Source organism: Myotis brandtii, unplaced genomic scaffold (genome assembly GCF_000412655.1).
Source record: "Myotis brandtii unplaced genomic scaffold, ASM41265v1 scaffold54, whole genome shotgun sequence".
NCBI classification, from domain to species: Eukaryota; Metazoa; Chordata; class Mammalia; order Chiroptera; family Vespertilionidae; genus Myotis; species Myotis brandtii.
This window is the reverse complement of record NW_005369989.1, coordinates 414,466-430,004: the sequence shown is the minus strand read 5'-3', so window position 1 is coordinate 430,004 and position 15,539 is coordinate 414,466. Positions and strand designations below refer to the sequence as shown.

Sequence of the window (15,539 nt, the reverse complement as noted above, 5' to 3'; positions counted from 1 at the left end):
AGCAGAGTGACCTATCAATTTTAATATGACTACATATTATCAAATCAATATTATTCAGACTTTGTGTTTGTAATGCCTCTAGGGATATTGCAGAATTACATGTTATCAGTTCATTTTTTTTTTCTGAGGGAACATTCCAAAGCATAAGAACCGACTGTAGAGATAAAAACTGTAGCTTTGTTAGCGATTTCTGTCATTACCAATACAAAAAAAATGTAGACAACTTACTTGTTTTCCTGAATATCACATAAAGATCTCAAATACTTTAAAGAACAAATTATAAATCTTTTATTAGTACTATGGCATAATAAGCTAATCCCTTGGTCAACATAATTACATTTGAGAAACTTTTGTTTCTGCTTTAGTTTGTAGGATGATGATGGTGATGTCGATAGTGGTTATTATTACTTGTCAATATGATTATTACAACAGCTATGGGTTACCTCATTGGGGAAAGTTATTTTCGTGATGATGAAATCAAATTCTATAATAGTTAAGCAATACTTCAAAGACAAAACCTATCCTTTTACCACATAGAATTGAGTTTAGCTCAAGGAAACATTTTTCCTTGTTGGCTCAAGCCATAACTATCCTTGAGAGAAAAGAGTTCTTTCACATCTAAAGAGGCATTTTCCCAGTCCATTTATATGGTGCAATGTTAGAATACTCTTCTGGGAAGATGAAAGATGTCAACACTTTTTCTATGTGAAATATGTCTCAGTGCTCTGGGAGAATTTATTACCCCACCTGGATAAACAATATCCTTTCAGAGCCTGTGCCTGCTCCTGAGCTGCCTCGAGCTGGTTTGAGGCGTGGAGGTTGCCAGGTTTTCTGCTGGCTTAAGTATGATCAGGTGTTGTTGTCAGGGCAGTTTCCAGGGAGCCTGTTCATACCCATTCACCTGCAGTCACCAGTGGATCCAGATGATGAGGGAGACTCTATCCACATTATATTTCGGCACAGAAATCCAGGCAGAGCTGCTGTCAAAAAATAAACAAAAGAAAAAATATGGTGCCACATAAAACAAAATGGAAAAAAGCAGATAAAAGACATAAAGACTCTATTGTGGAAGATGTTGTATTACATAAACAGAAAAACAAATGTTTTATTTTATCAAAGATGTTAAACAGTACAGGAAGTTTAGGAAATGAGATTAAAGATGAGAGGAGAGGATAATAGAAAGGGGAGGAGAGAGGTTGCAAGTTAGGAAAGAAGACAAAGATTGAATAACCTACACAAAACTGCTAAGTTCACTAGAAACTGGAATTAGGAAAAGGATGAGCAAGCTTGAAAAAAATTACACATATTGCAGAGGAGAAAGACAAAGGAATAAGAGCAATTAGAGAATGAAAGATTTGTCCAGCAGAAGATGGGGTGTCAATGTAGGGTTGATTGACATTCCTGAATTAGAGAATAAAACAAAAGGAATAAAAAATTTCAAAGATATAATACAAAAGAACTTTCCTAAAATAAATGAAGATTGGAATTTCATGGAAAAAGAAGGCACATGATGAAGACTCAGATGCATTCAGGTGAATCGACTGCAGCAGGATAGAGTTCAAGATCAAAAGGGAACAGTGGTAAAGGACAGTCTTTTCAATAAGTTGTGCTGAGTCAGTTCAGTAATCATATTCTTAGAGAAAGAAAGAAAAGAAAAAAGAAAAAGAAAAGGTGGAACGTAAGAAAGAAATGACTCCTACCTCACACCATATACAAGAAAACAATTCTAGGTGGATTGGAAGGTGAAACAATAAAGATAACAGAAGAAAACTTCATGACCTGGGAGAGGCCCCTTCCTTCCTTCCTTCCTTCCTTCCTTCCTTCCTTCCTTCCTTCCTTCCTTCCTTCCTCCACTCCTCTCTCTCTCTCTCTCTCTCTCGCTCTCGCTCTATTTTTGCAAAGATTTCTTCAACAGGACTCAGAAAGCACTGACGAGGAAGGAGAGTTGTTAAACTGATCTGTGCACTAACTTTTCTCTTCCAGAGATAGGAATTTTGTTTCTGACCGCTCTTCCATCGGAAGCCTGTCCAGTGCGAATGCGGCAGGCCGCATCCAGCAGCTCCATTTGTCAGAAGACTTGAGCCCTCGGGAAATACAAGAAAATACTTTCTCTCTTCAAGCAGGTATTTATAGCATATTATTATGTTTTACTATTGGGTACTGTTTAATATTTATTATCTGATTATTCTCTTTATTTTTTATTTATTATTATTTTTTTAAATCCTCACCCAAGGATCTTCTTTCATTGATTTTTAAAGAGAGTGGAAGAGAGAGGGAAAGACAGAGAGAAATATCCATGTGAGAGAAACACATTGATTGGTTGTCTCCTGCATGAGCCCCAACCAGGGCCCAGGCCAGGGAGGAACCTGAAAATGAGGTATGTGCCCTTGACAAGAATCGAACCCAGTACCCTTCCGTCCACAGGCTGACGCTCTGAGCCAAACTGGCTAGGGCTTATTATTCTCTTTATAAAGTTAGTATGATAGTATTAATTAGGCATGATTTATAAGTTTTAAAAAAAGTGAAATTAAATCCATGTGGCTGCCCGAAACTTGTTGGTACCAGTGTTGGACTTGCAGGTTCATGACAGCACAAACTTTCCTCCCCCTTCCACGTCCTACACACACCAAGAGGTCAACAGAAAGGTCAGACGGAAAGAGAGCGGATGTTAGCTTTGTTACTGGGAAGGCTGGGTTCGGACCCTTGGCCCCTTCCACTTAATAGTTCTGTGGCCTAGGCTCATAACCTCGGTTTTCTCATCAGTAAAACTGGTAATCATTGTACGTACTCTGATTATAAGGATCAGTTTGGATAATATACTTAAAGACCTCATTCATTCAACCAGTGTGGGTGTATTTGTTGAGCACCTGCTCAATGGCAGGCACATGTTGGCACTGGGGATTCCAGTGAACCAGACAGATCCGGTCCCTGCCTCTTGGTGCACAGTAAGTGCTCACTAAAAAGGCTTCTGTGGGCTGTACGTGTACACACATTACATACAGAGGAGAGTCCCCTCCCCCGGAGCCGGGCCTGAGGAAGGTGTGTGTTCTGGGGCTGACTGCTGACAGATTCCCTGGAGTTAGATGGTGACGTGCCGTGCGGTCCCGCAGTCACAGCGATGAGACCTGACCTTGGCGGTTCTCGTTCCAGCCTGCTGTGCGGCCCTCACCGAGCTGGTGCTCAACGACACCAACGCCCACCAGGTGGTTCAGGTACGCTTGCCGCTGCCCGGGAGGGAGGTGAGGGGGGGGCTCCCTGGGCCAGTCCAGCTCTGTGTCCCAGAACGTAGTTTTGGGGATCCCATCACATGGTTTTAAAATCTTTTAATATGTCTTATTTAACTTATAGAATTCCATTTTTATTCTTGTCCTTCTTTTAACTTGGCTTAAAAAGAACAGAAGTTTAGAAAGATGTTAACTGTGTTTTCATGAATAATGTTCATTTTGTTCTTTTTTTTTTAGTTTTTAAATGTAAAAATGTGATTATTCACAATCCTTGACAATTATTATTCTTGTTTCTTTTATTTTTCCATAATAATTAACAGATATATTACTTCATTAAAAAACTACAAAAGGAGAAATTACCTTTCATAATTAGATATTTAAAAGTCAGTGTATATAGATTAAAGAGATATTTAAGTACCTTTCTATCCCCTACTCTAAAGTATTAGATTGATATACTTTATTATTTATAATCTTTAAAGACAATCGAAATATTTAAGTACCTTTCTATCCCCTACTCTAAAGTATTTCATAAAGTATTAGATTAATATACTTTATTATTTATAATCTTTAAAGACAATTGAGGTTTTAAGGTTGTGGTTGTAGTCTTTGGTATGTAAAAGATACACTGACACTTTTAGTATTGTCCTGTCATATTTACTTGAAGCTCCCAGATTATACTAACTATCACATGACATCAGTTTGGGGGATTGTTCAGTTGCTTCTTTATGCTTGTGTGTCTTGGTGGCATTGTCCCTGGTCCCTGACCACATGCCCCTTTATTCTTCCAGGAGAATGGTGTGTATACCATAGCAAAATTGATTTTACCGAACAAACAAAAGAATGCACCAAAAACGACAATGAAAATAATTTTATGGTTGGGTCACAACATGAGGAACTGTATTTAAAGGGCCAGAAGATTGAGAACCACTGCTGGTAAAGGGATCTCGATGGATGAGGAAAGACTGGCCAGATGGATGCAGGGATATGAGCGGGGCACCAATAGCATCTGCTACAGGGTGGAAGGGCATCCACATGGAGGGAACAGTATGTGCAAAGTGTGGGAGCCTGACAGCTTCCAGTTCAGTGCTGAGGCTGCTCAGTGAAGCTGGGTGTGTAGTTGGGGGAGAGGGTACTTCTGGAGGTGAGGCCTCATAGATAAGATGGGGACATATTATGTGAGGTATTGTGTGCTTTTAAAAAAAGTATACATGTTGATTTCAGAGAGAAAGGGAGAGGGAGAGAGATATAGAAACATCAATGATGAGAGAGAATCATTGATCGGCTGACTCCAGCACACCCCACAATGGGGATTGAGCCTGCTACCCAGGCATGTGCCTTGACTGGAAACCATGACCTCCTGGTTCATAGGTCAATGCTCAACCACTGAGCCACGCCGGCTGGACTCCTGTGTGCTTTTTTGAGGAGTGGGCATCAGGGGTCGCTTGAAGACAACTGGAATGATAAAGTCAGATTTTAAATAAGCTTTTATGGTAGTTGCAGCTCATCCTTTTTCTCCAGTCATTTAGAAAAGTACGAAACCTTCTTTGCCTCCAATCTGACTTAAGAGCTATTTCCCAGAATGGTGGGCAAACCTAGCAGAAAGCCTTCGGTGGTCTCAGGGCCGGCAGCCACAGCTTTTGCAGAGCTACGAAGGAGGACACACGGGCGTGGGACTGAATGTTCTCAATGTCTGCAGATGCACAGCCCTGGGCCCAGGACTATTCGTGTTTTGGGGGGAGTGACTGCTAACAGAATTCCCTGGAGTTAGAGCATGGACGTAACAAGCACAGACACAGTCAAACCCATCCTGTCGACGCGTTTTGTGAAACAGGAGAGGGTTTTAAAAAGTCACATTGAAAATGGCTTTCGAGGAACACACGTGTCCTACACACTCTCTCAGTCGCCACGACCCTCACGGCTCCTGTCCGGCTCCCCTGGGCAGCTATGTGTGTGTGAACCTTCCACTGCATTCAGATCACTGATTTTCTGAAACGATTTCAGACTCAAGCTCAGCAGACCCGGGTCACCCCAGGGGCGGCCTGTGGTGCGGGTGCAGACGCAGGCTGGAGGCTGTCTTTTCTTTTCTCGGCGCTGCCAAATGTCAGACGTTTCTTTTTCTCCAGGCCAGTCTCACAGGCCTCTTTGTGAGTGTTCACAAGGATGGCTGTAGATCGGTCTATTTGGGGAGCGCTGAAGACTCTTGACCCAAGAGACCAATTTGTCAAGTCCGAGTCCAGTGTGCCCGCGGCTATTTCTGTGTGTCATCGTGGCTCGTGTTTATTTCCTCACGGAACCCATGTAAACATGGAGGCATGCGTGGCAGGCTGGAAACCAAACCAACCCCGCGCTCCCGGAGTCCTTGGACGCTTGGCTTTCTCAGCGGAGGGATTTTCTTTCTTGTCTCTGTGCTCACTTGGTACTTTCTAGAAAGGAATGCGTGCCAAGTCCCGAGTGAACCCAGGCCAAGATCCCTAGCATTTGTGCGACATAAGTGCTCTTTAAAAACAAGCGTTGGCTCCCACGTAGATCAGCCACACTCATAAAACCACTTTAACGTTTACCTCCTGATAGTTTGGCCTGAAAGGTTTTCTTCCATTTCTGGAGCTGCCTTTGGAGAATCACACGTCCTTGTCTTTTCCAGTGTTATGCTTTCAGAGCCTTGAGGTTTCTCTTCAGCATGGAAAGAAACAGGCCGCTCTTCAAAAGGTAGGAGCTTCGAGAAATGTAAGCGACCAGCCCTCCCAAGACTGACCTGTCTCCAACGGAGCTGCCTTAGATGCAGACAGCAAGGGAAGATGAGTCCGAATGCAGAACCCGGGGCTCCAGGCTTCGGAGTATCCACAGAGAAAGCTGAGCTACCCCAGGGATATCTGAACATTGAAAATGAACAACATGACGGAAGAGCATGAATCATGATATCAGTTCAATTCTCCTTAATGACATGTGGCTGCTGTAGTTTTAGTTTCTCTCTCTTTGTTTAGACCTGAACATTTTAAATGGATGGCATTAAAACCTGTGCTTGGGTTAGCCCGTTCATAAGTTCCAGTTGATGTAGTTATTTCCTCTTGCAGAAAGAAGGGGATTTGCCTGGATGTCTGCCAGAGGGTAGGGGTTCATGGGAAGGGGAGAAGGCTGATGTGTTTGGGTCGGGGGCTGTGCTGGTGAGCACGACAAAAGTCACCGCCTGGGGAAGCAGACCCTGGCTCCCTACAGGTGTGGTCTGCATGCCGTTTAGCTGGGCAGGTTAGCCAACATCACAGGCCCAAGATCTTACAGGAAGGTTATTGATAAGGCAAACTAGAAAGAAAAGCTTGAGTTAATGCAATATTGTTTGTTTAGAAGCATGGAGCATTTTATGTTGTTATTCTATTTCCATATGGTGCTTGAATTTAGCGGGGGGCAGGGGGGGAAGGAAAGGAAATCATTCATTTATTAAAATCTTTAATTTCAAGGCCCCAAATCATTCATTTTGAGTGGATATAAAGATTGTAATAAACCCTCTAGCCAATACCTTGGAAATTATGGTAAATCTCTCAATTTTTTTCCTCATTTACCTGTATTTTTATTTTATCTTCATAAGACATTAAAAAATTGTGTTAATATTTACCTCCTAGGGCTCATATGAGGGTTGAATCTAATAGCATTTATGAAAGTGCCCAGTACTCAATAAACATCCAGTAAACATCCCTTTGTAACATGTTTAATACCTATACCTCCAAATATCTCACAATAAGGTATTTCTATAATCTGTATCATATTTTTTTATTGTAGTAAAGAACACATAACATGAGATATACCCTCTTAACTAATGTTTAATGGTACAATACAGTGCTGTTGACCATAGCAAAAATGCTGTACAGCAAATCTCTAAACGTTCCATTGGTTTTCCTTACCTTTACGAACTGTGGCTATAATTCACTTTTGTGAGATAAGCTGGTATTTCCTCCCACTTGGTCCATAACTTAAGGAAGTGAAGTGTTTTTAATTAATCTGTGAATGAGCTAGATCCAACATGGAAGGAATGAGCAACAGTGTGCGTGTGTGTTTTTTCCCTGTAGACTTTTTCCCACCGACTTGTTTGAGATCTTCATTGACATAGGACATTACGTGCGTGATATCAGTGCTTATGAAGAATTGGTCTCAAAGTTGAATTTATTAGTGGTAAGTCGTGAGTTTAAAATTTTGGCAGGCTGCTATGTGGTCAGGATGGAATTTATCAGAGCAACCCATTTTCTTTTTATTTATTTTTTTGGTTAGGAGGATGAACGGATGCAAATTGCTGAAAATATTGAAAGTATTAATCAGAATAAAGCTCCTTCGAAATATATAGGCAACTACGCAATTTTGGATCATCTTGGAAGTGGAGCTTTTGGCTGTGTTTACAAGGTGACTTTGCCCTTGGAGAACAACCTTTCTTATGTCCCCAAGCACACCATTATGTCCCACTTGCACACCCACACTCAGTTGAGTTGGAGCCCCCTCATTGAAAAGTAGTGAAAATAGATATAAAAATTAGAATGATTGTTTTTGTCCACCGTATAGTTGCATCAGTGTTGTCTTATCTTAACTTTTAGCCTTAGAAATTGATGACTGATTTTTAAAGAGAAAAGCCATCATTAATCTCTCATAAAAAATAGTCACAATGGCTTGTCCCCATGCATGGCACATTCTCTTAATTCACACCAGTGTTTCTGTATTGACGTAGTAAAAGCCTACGTAGTATTGCAGATTGACCTGGGAGATACCAGTGTTTGAGCTGAGCTTAGTGTAAATACAGAAAAAATTTGAAAAGTTCCAAGACTTATTTAAATGACTTGCTTTAATCATGTGATCTTATTAATGTATCTCTTTCCTCCCCTTTCTACCTCCACCTCATTTTTTTTTTTTTGTCTTGTTAGGTTAGGAAGCGTAGTGGTCAAAATCTCTTAGCAATGAAAGAAGTCAATTTACATAACCCAGCCTTTGGAAAGGATAAAACAGATCGAGACAGCAGTGTGAAGAATATTGTTTCTGAATTAACCATAATTAAAGAGCAGGTAAATATTTTTTCTTGTTTATGAAGGTATTTCCCTTAAATAAATGCCATCAAAAGGAAGTAAAGTTTTTATGCTATTCTTCTCCAGGCTGTTTAAGATCTACTGTTTAAAATAACGCATATTAAGGGGGTGATATTTCAGCCAACTTTTTTTTCCTAAGGCTTGACATTGAACCATAGAAACACATTCTGCAGTTTATATCAGGGCAAGGAGGGCAGAACATTAGAGTTTACAGCACAGAGTGATTCTTATATGAAAAAATCCTTCTCTTTTCATTGGGAACATATCCATTTCTCTCTCCTTATATTGTAGAATATTTGGTTACTTAGTTACATGCATCAGAATATGACTAAGAGTGCCCTGACTTTTGTCAATGGAACCAAGCTGTTAACATTCCTCAAATATGGCTTATTAAGTCTAAAATATGGCTTTTCCAGATGGGCTGTTATTTATTAGCATGAGCAGGATATTCTGACATAATGTAACACGTCAATTAACTACCATTATGAAGGTTTGTTTGGGGAGAAGGAATAAACATGTCAGAAGAGAACTGGGATTTCTTTTTGGGACCCAAGAACGCGTGGGTTTCTGTTTCAGCTTTCCTTCCTTGCACATTCATGTCGGATGCTGTTCTTTTATAACGTCCGTGGAGAGCCCTCCACTGCCTGCGCTTCCTTCTCCACTAGTTACGTTTGCACAGCATCTGTGCCGGGACATAGCGATCACCATGAATAAGATGATCTTTATGCATCGATATTTACAGCTTTACTCCAATTTGCAAATTATAGTAAATATTATAACTAGCTTACTTATAACTGACCTTTATATAGTAGTAGTTTGCTCATGCTTAGTATAGCCTAGCCTTCAGCAGTGTGCTGTCTCATTATAACACAGGCTGGAACGTGGCTTCTGCCCTAAGCTGATCCAGTATCTTCATTGGAACTGAAGTCTGGGCGGAGTCCTGGCCAGTGAGCTGGGTCTAGAACAGCCGTGGGGGGATTTCTTTTTGGGACCCAAGAACGCGTGGGTTTCTGTTTCAGCTTTCCTTCCTTGTACATTCGTTTTGGACGCTGTTCTTTTATAACGCCCATACGCCCGTGGAGAGCCCTCCACTGCCTGCGCTTCGTTCTCCACTAGTTACGTTTGCACAGCATCTGTGCCGGGACATAGCGATCACCATGAATAAGATGATCTTTATGCATCGATATTTACAGCTTTACTCCAATTTGCAAATTATAGTAAATATTATCATAACTAACTTACTTATAACTGACCTTTATGTAGTAATAGTTTGCTCACGGTTAGTATAGCCTAGCCTTCAGCAGTGTGCTGTCCATTATAACAGAATAAAACTAAAAAAAAAAAAAGACCGTACCCTTTTATGTAATGATGTTTACTTTGAATTTATATTAGTTCACACAAACACTCCATCCATGCTTTTGTTCCGGCCCTCCGGTCCACTTTAAGAACCCATTGTGGCCCTCAAGTCAAAAAGTTTGCCCACCCCTGGTCTAGAATATGGTTCTGGTTGCTTACCTGGATTCCTATTCTTTAAAACCTGCTGGGGCCTCGTTAGTTGATGAGGTAGACTGTTTTAGTCCATTTCCTAAGGAAAGAAAGTATCTCAGCAGTGTGCTGTCTCATTATAACACAGGCTGGAACACGGCTTCTGCCCTAAGCTGATCCAGTATCCTCATTGGAAATGAAGTCTGGGCGGAGTCCTGGCCAGTGAGCTGGGTATAGAATATGGTTCTGGTTGCTTACCTGGATTCCTATTGTTTAAAACCTGCTGGGGCCTCGCTAGTTGATGAGGTAGACTATTTGTTTTAGCCCATTTCCTAAGGAAAGAAAGTATTAGGGTCAAGAAAGGAGTTTTTGTCAATTATTATAATTTCAGCAGCGTTAATAACTCTCACTTCAGTTTCCTACTAATCATTTTGGAGAGCATAAAAGGGCACAGATAGTGTAAATAGACACAAACAGTGAATGTAAATACCTCGTTGGTGAAGAGAGGTAAAGAGCAAGGAGGTCTGTATGCACCATGAATTGCTTCGTTTTTGTTTTCTCCCTCCACATTCTGTGTGTGGTATTGGGCCTGGGAGTCTAAATGAATTCTTAAGGTTTCTTCTAGTTCCACCATTCTCTGTTTTAGTTTAATTTAAGTGATAAGCACAATCAGTGTTTAATTCTATTTGATAAGGCTATAGGAGGTTGCTATTTTCAGATTAGTTTGGTAAGTAGCATAGAAAAAGAATCATGAAAAAAATCTGAATTAGATGATAACTTTTTTCCCTTTTTATTGAATTTATTGGGGTGACACTGGTTAACAAAATTGTACAGGTTTCAGGTGCACAATTCTAGAACATATCATCTCTACACTGTATTGTGGGTTCACTACCCTAAGTCAAGTCTCCATCCATCACCATTTATCCCCCCTCTACCCTTCTCCACATCTCCCACCCCACTAGGTAACTTAAAATGCTTAGTTTTAGAAATAAAAATAAATACAACACTTTCTTTGTTGTTTTCAAATATGAAGTATGTAAAAAGTTTGTATTTTGAAGTAGTGTAATGCTTGTTATTTATTTTCTTATAGCTTTATCATCCCAATGTTGTACGCTATTACAAAACATTTCTGGAAAGTAAGTATGAATTTTCATGATTTTTCCAATTAAGGGAAAGTATCTTTGTTACATATTTGCTTATTACAATGTAAAAAAATTAAGCTCAATCACCTATTTATGTTCTTTGCTGTTTATATGACAGTTGACAATCTTGTGCATCATTTTCTTGATGAGTGGAACAGTGATGTAATTAGGGACCTAAAGAGTTATATATAAAGTACTTATACCCTCATCTGAGAGACACTGAATGAATAAACCAAAATAGCTATTACAGCTATTTTCATACACATAAATGACTTCGGATCTGTAGAGAAGAAACTTAAGGATAGTGGCTTTCTTAAGGAAAAAAAATTGAAAGTTGTTTTTATTGAATTAGATAACATTTTTCACCTCCAAAATAAATTGGAAGAAGACTGGTTTTGATTTTTTATTTATTGATTGATTAAGGCAGGGGTCCTCAAACTACGGCCCGCAGGCCACATGCAAATACAAATATTGTATTTGTTCCCGTTTTGTTTTTTTACTTCAAAATAAGATATGTGCAGTGTGCATAGGAATTTGTTCATAGTTTTTTTTTAAACTATAGTCCGGCCCTCCAACGGTCTGAGGGACAGTGAACTGGCCCCCTGTTTAAAAAGTTTGAGGACCCCTCCTCTAAAAGGACAGTGATGTCAGTGACGCACAAGCCTACAACTGTGAGGTAAATTCAAGAAGAGAAGTCAGTACCGGCCGGTGTGGCTCAGTGGTTGAGCATTGACCTATGAACGAGGAGGTGAGGGTTCGATTCCTGGTCAGGGCACAGGTTGAGGGCCCAGGTTGAGGGCTGGATCCCCAGTATAGAGGGCGTGCAGGAGGCAGCTGATCAGATTCTCTTTCGTCATTGATGTTTCTCTCCCTCTCCCTTCCTCTCTGAAATCAATAAAATATATTTAAAAAAGAAGAGAAGCTGGGCCCTTGCACACATCCGGACCCTGCCCCTCCCTCGCAGGGGCGGGATTTGCTCCTACCCCTCAGAGAGCTGCCATTCCTGGTTAGACCACAGCAACCGTCCATTCCCGAGCTTTGCACGAGTGAGAATATAAAGGGGGGTCATTGAGGATCATGTCTGGGTGTTTTTTGGACACAGTTGGGAAAAATGAGAAGAATGAACAGACTAGATGGCTGGGGTTGGGAAGGAGTCTGAGCGAGCTGTGAGGGGCCTCCTGTCCTGAATTTCTTCCTCTGCCTCAAAGCAGGGGTCATGCAATAAAACAGAGTAGAAAATTGTGATAAAAGGAAATAAAATGTGAGAAAATGAATAAAGCTAGAGGTAAGGTTAGTACATATAAAAATATTTCTTGGGATTATGAAAAATTGGAAACAATATGAATGTCTATCCTTGGGAGAAAGATTAAATAAATTATGATCCAACTGTATTGTGGAATACTAATGTAACCAACAGAACGAATGGCATGGATCTGTGTATACTGACACATAGCAAAACACTACAAGTTGCAAATCATGTGTAGTATGATTTTGTTTTTGTAAATATTGTGTACATGCAAATTCTATATAAATCCCAAAAATGACAAAAGGTACACAGTGCATACCACTGGGAGTAGTTTCATATTAGTTTTGAAGGAGGAAGTAGGATTTTCTCCTTTGTTTGTTGGCATCCACAGCAGAGAGAGGAACACAATTAGCTATGAGGTTTTCAGTGTCCATCGGGTGGAACCAGGAGAAGCGCAGCTTTCTGTGCTCTTGAGGGGCATAACAGAAATTTCTACCCTGGGTGGTATTTCAACTCTGTCATTCATTACAAGGCCATGGTGTGATTCCATTGTAAAAGTCAGAAAGGTAACCCTATGAGACTACAAACAATGCAGTTTAAAATGCAGTTTTCTGAATGGCTGGCTTGATTTAAGGGTAAATATTAGACTGTCGAGATGAAGTGGGTTTACATGTTCTTCAGGGAATCCTCCATGACTTGAGATCATTAGCTCCTTCTCTTGGGGGCCTCCCTATCATTTGCTGTGTCACAGCATACATAGCAAATGATAGTAGTTGCCAGTGTAAACTAATGCTGTAGCCGGGAGAGACTGTTGCTGGGCTCCAGTTGTCCCAAGATCCCCCACCTCCCAACCTCTCACCCCCTCCAGGGCTGAGTGGATTCATATCTTAAGGCATCTCTAACTCTTTAGTGCTACACACCTATTGGGAAACAGATTCTAATTCCTACGTGTTTCCGAAATATCTTTATTGAGCTTAAATTTCTATTGTCTTTTTCTTGTTGTTTTTTTTTTTTCCTTTCTATAGATGATAGATTGTATATAGTTATGGAGCTTATAGAAGGAGCCCCTCTTGGAGAACATTTCAGTTCTCTGAAGGAAAAACAACTTCATTTTACTGAAGAAAGACTATGGAAAATATTTATCCAGGTACACGTTTATTTTCATTAAATTTTCCTATAAAACGATGAAGATCCGAGCTGATATTTGAGAGCTGCATGTAGTATTCATCAGTGGTTATATGTATATTTGGGGAAATAAAATTTTGTCTTTGCTGTTTCAAGCTGTGCTTAGCTCTTCGGTACTTGCACAAGGAGAAGAGAATCATCCATAGAGATCTGACGCCAAACAACATCATGTTGGGGGATAAGGACAAAGTAACAGTGAGTAAGTATGAACATCTTAAACATTTGAATTTCAGAATTTCTGAATTATATTCTGGAGCAGAGCTGTCCCATGGAACTGAACTGTGCTGATGGGGATGTTCTGTACCATCAGCACTATCCTAGAGAGCAGCCACTAGCCACAGGTGACTGTTGGTCACCTGAAATGTGGCTAACGTGACCGAGGATGTGAATCTGAAATTCTGTTAAACTTTAAGTTGAACATCCCTATGTGACTAGTAGCTACTATTGAGTTGTATATTGCCCACACGAGAGAATAAAATACCCTTAGGATTCATGAGAATTTAATTCCCAAACCAGTGGTCTCTAGGTATTTTCTTTCTGTAGAATGTTACTTCATCAACACAAGCTTTTATGACCACCATGTGAGCATGTTATGTTAAGCGATTTTAACATGGTCTGTACCATACGGGTAACAAATGTACTTATCAAGGGCTATGAAAAAATTCAGCCATTTATATATTTCAACATCAGTTTTTACCAAAGTATTTTCAACGGTAGCAGATAGGCCTCATGTTGGCTAACATTTTACAAATGAGAAAATTATTTTCCCCCAACACTTGGTTAATTCTCAATCATAGCTTAACTTTTAAATGCTTTAAGGATATACTAGCTTTTTCCTGCCTTTCTTCACTCATGAGCATTTGTGTTACTCTTATGCACTATTAATGGTTCACCAACAATAAGTGGGGAACCATCTCTAAATCAGAACTCTCTCTATGTTTTGATCATGACATTCTATCAGTAAAAAGTTTTTTGATAATATGCTTCCATTATATGTAGGCTTGTTTATAAATTCTATACACACATCACTGTGTAATTATTCTGTAGTACATTAAGTCTACAGAAATAAAATACAAAGGGGTATCCTATATAATAAAAGGCTAATATGCAAATCAACTATCAGTCAGACATCCCCTGAGGGCTCCCGGAGTGCAGGCCGGGCTGAGGGACTCCTCCCCACCCCCGCCGAGTGCACGAATTTCGTGCACTGGGCCTCTAGTCTATTATATAAAAAGCCTGTGGTCGTCACGCCATCACGCCATAACAACCGATCAGCAGGAGGCTGTGTGTGGGGGGTGGGCGGGGACTTGACTCTGGAGGACTTGACTGGAGGTGTGGGTGGGTTTCTGGGGCCCACTGGGGTGGAGGGTGGGTTTCTGGGTTTACATTATTATTATTGTATAGTAATCATTCAGTGTTGATTACCTTTCCTTTCTCATAGACCTTTTTGTTTTTCTTGGAGTTAATAATTGCGCTCTTTTTTATTTGTTTTCCTAGGGTTTTTAAAAAATTGTACCTATTATTTCTTCTTTCTAAACTTTCTGAAAACATTATGAAAGCCCTCTTTGTACTACTTATGGTCAAGCATGACAATTTTTCTCAATTTTGTTTTCCTGGGCAACCAATTCCTGTAGCTGTTTGCTGTAATGATGACCGGATTTGAGTTTAGTCTACTACACAGACGTTGTCTTGTAACTTTCATTTGCTCCTCTTCTGATTGGAGTCCCTGTTTCTTGTATCCTGTGTCTTTCTCTTTCTGTGTAATATTCTCAAAGGAAAGTCATTATCTTTCCAAATTTGAAGGTGTTACTTCAATCTTCTAGCATCTGATTTTGCTGTTAGGAAATTCAATGCTATTCTGATTCCCATTGCTTGATACATGGACTGTTTTTTTTTCCTTTGGAAACTTTTAGAATGTTTCCTTTATCTGCTTTGGATGGGTCTCTTTTCATTCAATGTGTCTGGAACTAGGTGTACTTCTTGATCTGGAGACTTAAACTTTTAGTTTTGGGAAATTTTTCTGCATGATTTCTTCACGGTTTTTCACCCCTCTACTTTCTCTGTTTCTTCTTCTAGAAATCCTTTTAGTTTTAGATCTTTATACTAAACTAGAGGCCCGGTGCACAAAAATTTGTGCACTCGGGGGGGAAGGGGGGGTCCCACAGCCCGGCCTGTGCCCTCTCGCAGTCTGGGACCCCTC

At 40.2% G+C, this 15,539-nt stretch overlaps 1 protein-coding gene across 1 annotated transcript in view; it reads left to right on the top strand.

Moving 5' to 3' along the window:
- Positions 1–15,539, top strand: part of NEK10 (NIMA-related kinase 10) — a 143,971-nt gene that overhangs the window by 50,512 nt on the left and 77,920 nt on the right. The window contains exons 13-22 of the mRNA XM_014549224.1: positions 1,984–2,123; positions 3,151–3,212; positions 4,013–4,079; positions 5,855–5,930; positions 7,283–7,385; positions 7,482–7,610; positions 8,123–8,260; positions 10,857–10,902; positions 13,180–13,301; positions 13,436–13,538. Coding sequence (XP_014404710.1) covers positions 1,984–2,123; positions 3,151–3,212; positions 4,013–4,079; positions 5,855–5,930; positions 7,283–7,385; positions 7,482–7,610; positions 8,123–8,260; positions 10,857–10,902; positions 13,180–13,301; positions 13,436–13,538 — 986 coding nt within the window. The remainder of the gene's footprint in view (positions 1–1,983; positions 2,124–3,150; positions 3,213–4,012; positions 4,080–5,854; positions 5,931–7,282; positions 7,386–7,481; positions 7,611–8,122; positions 8,261–10,856; positions 10,903–13,179; positions 13,302–13,435; positions 13,539–15,539) is intronic.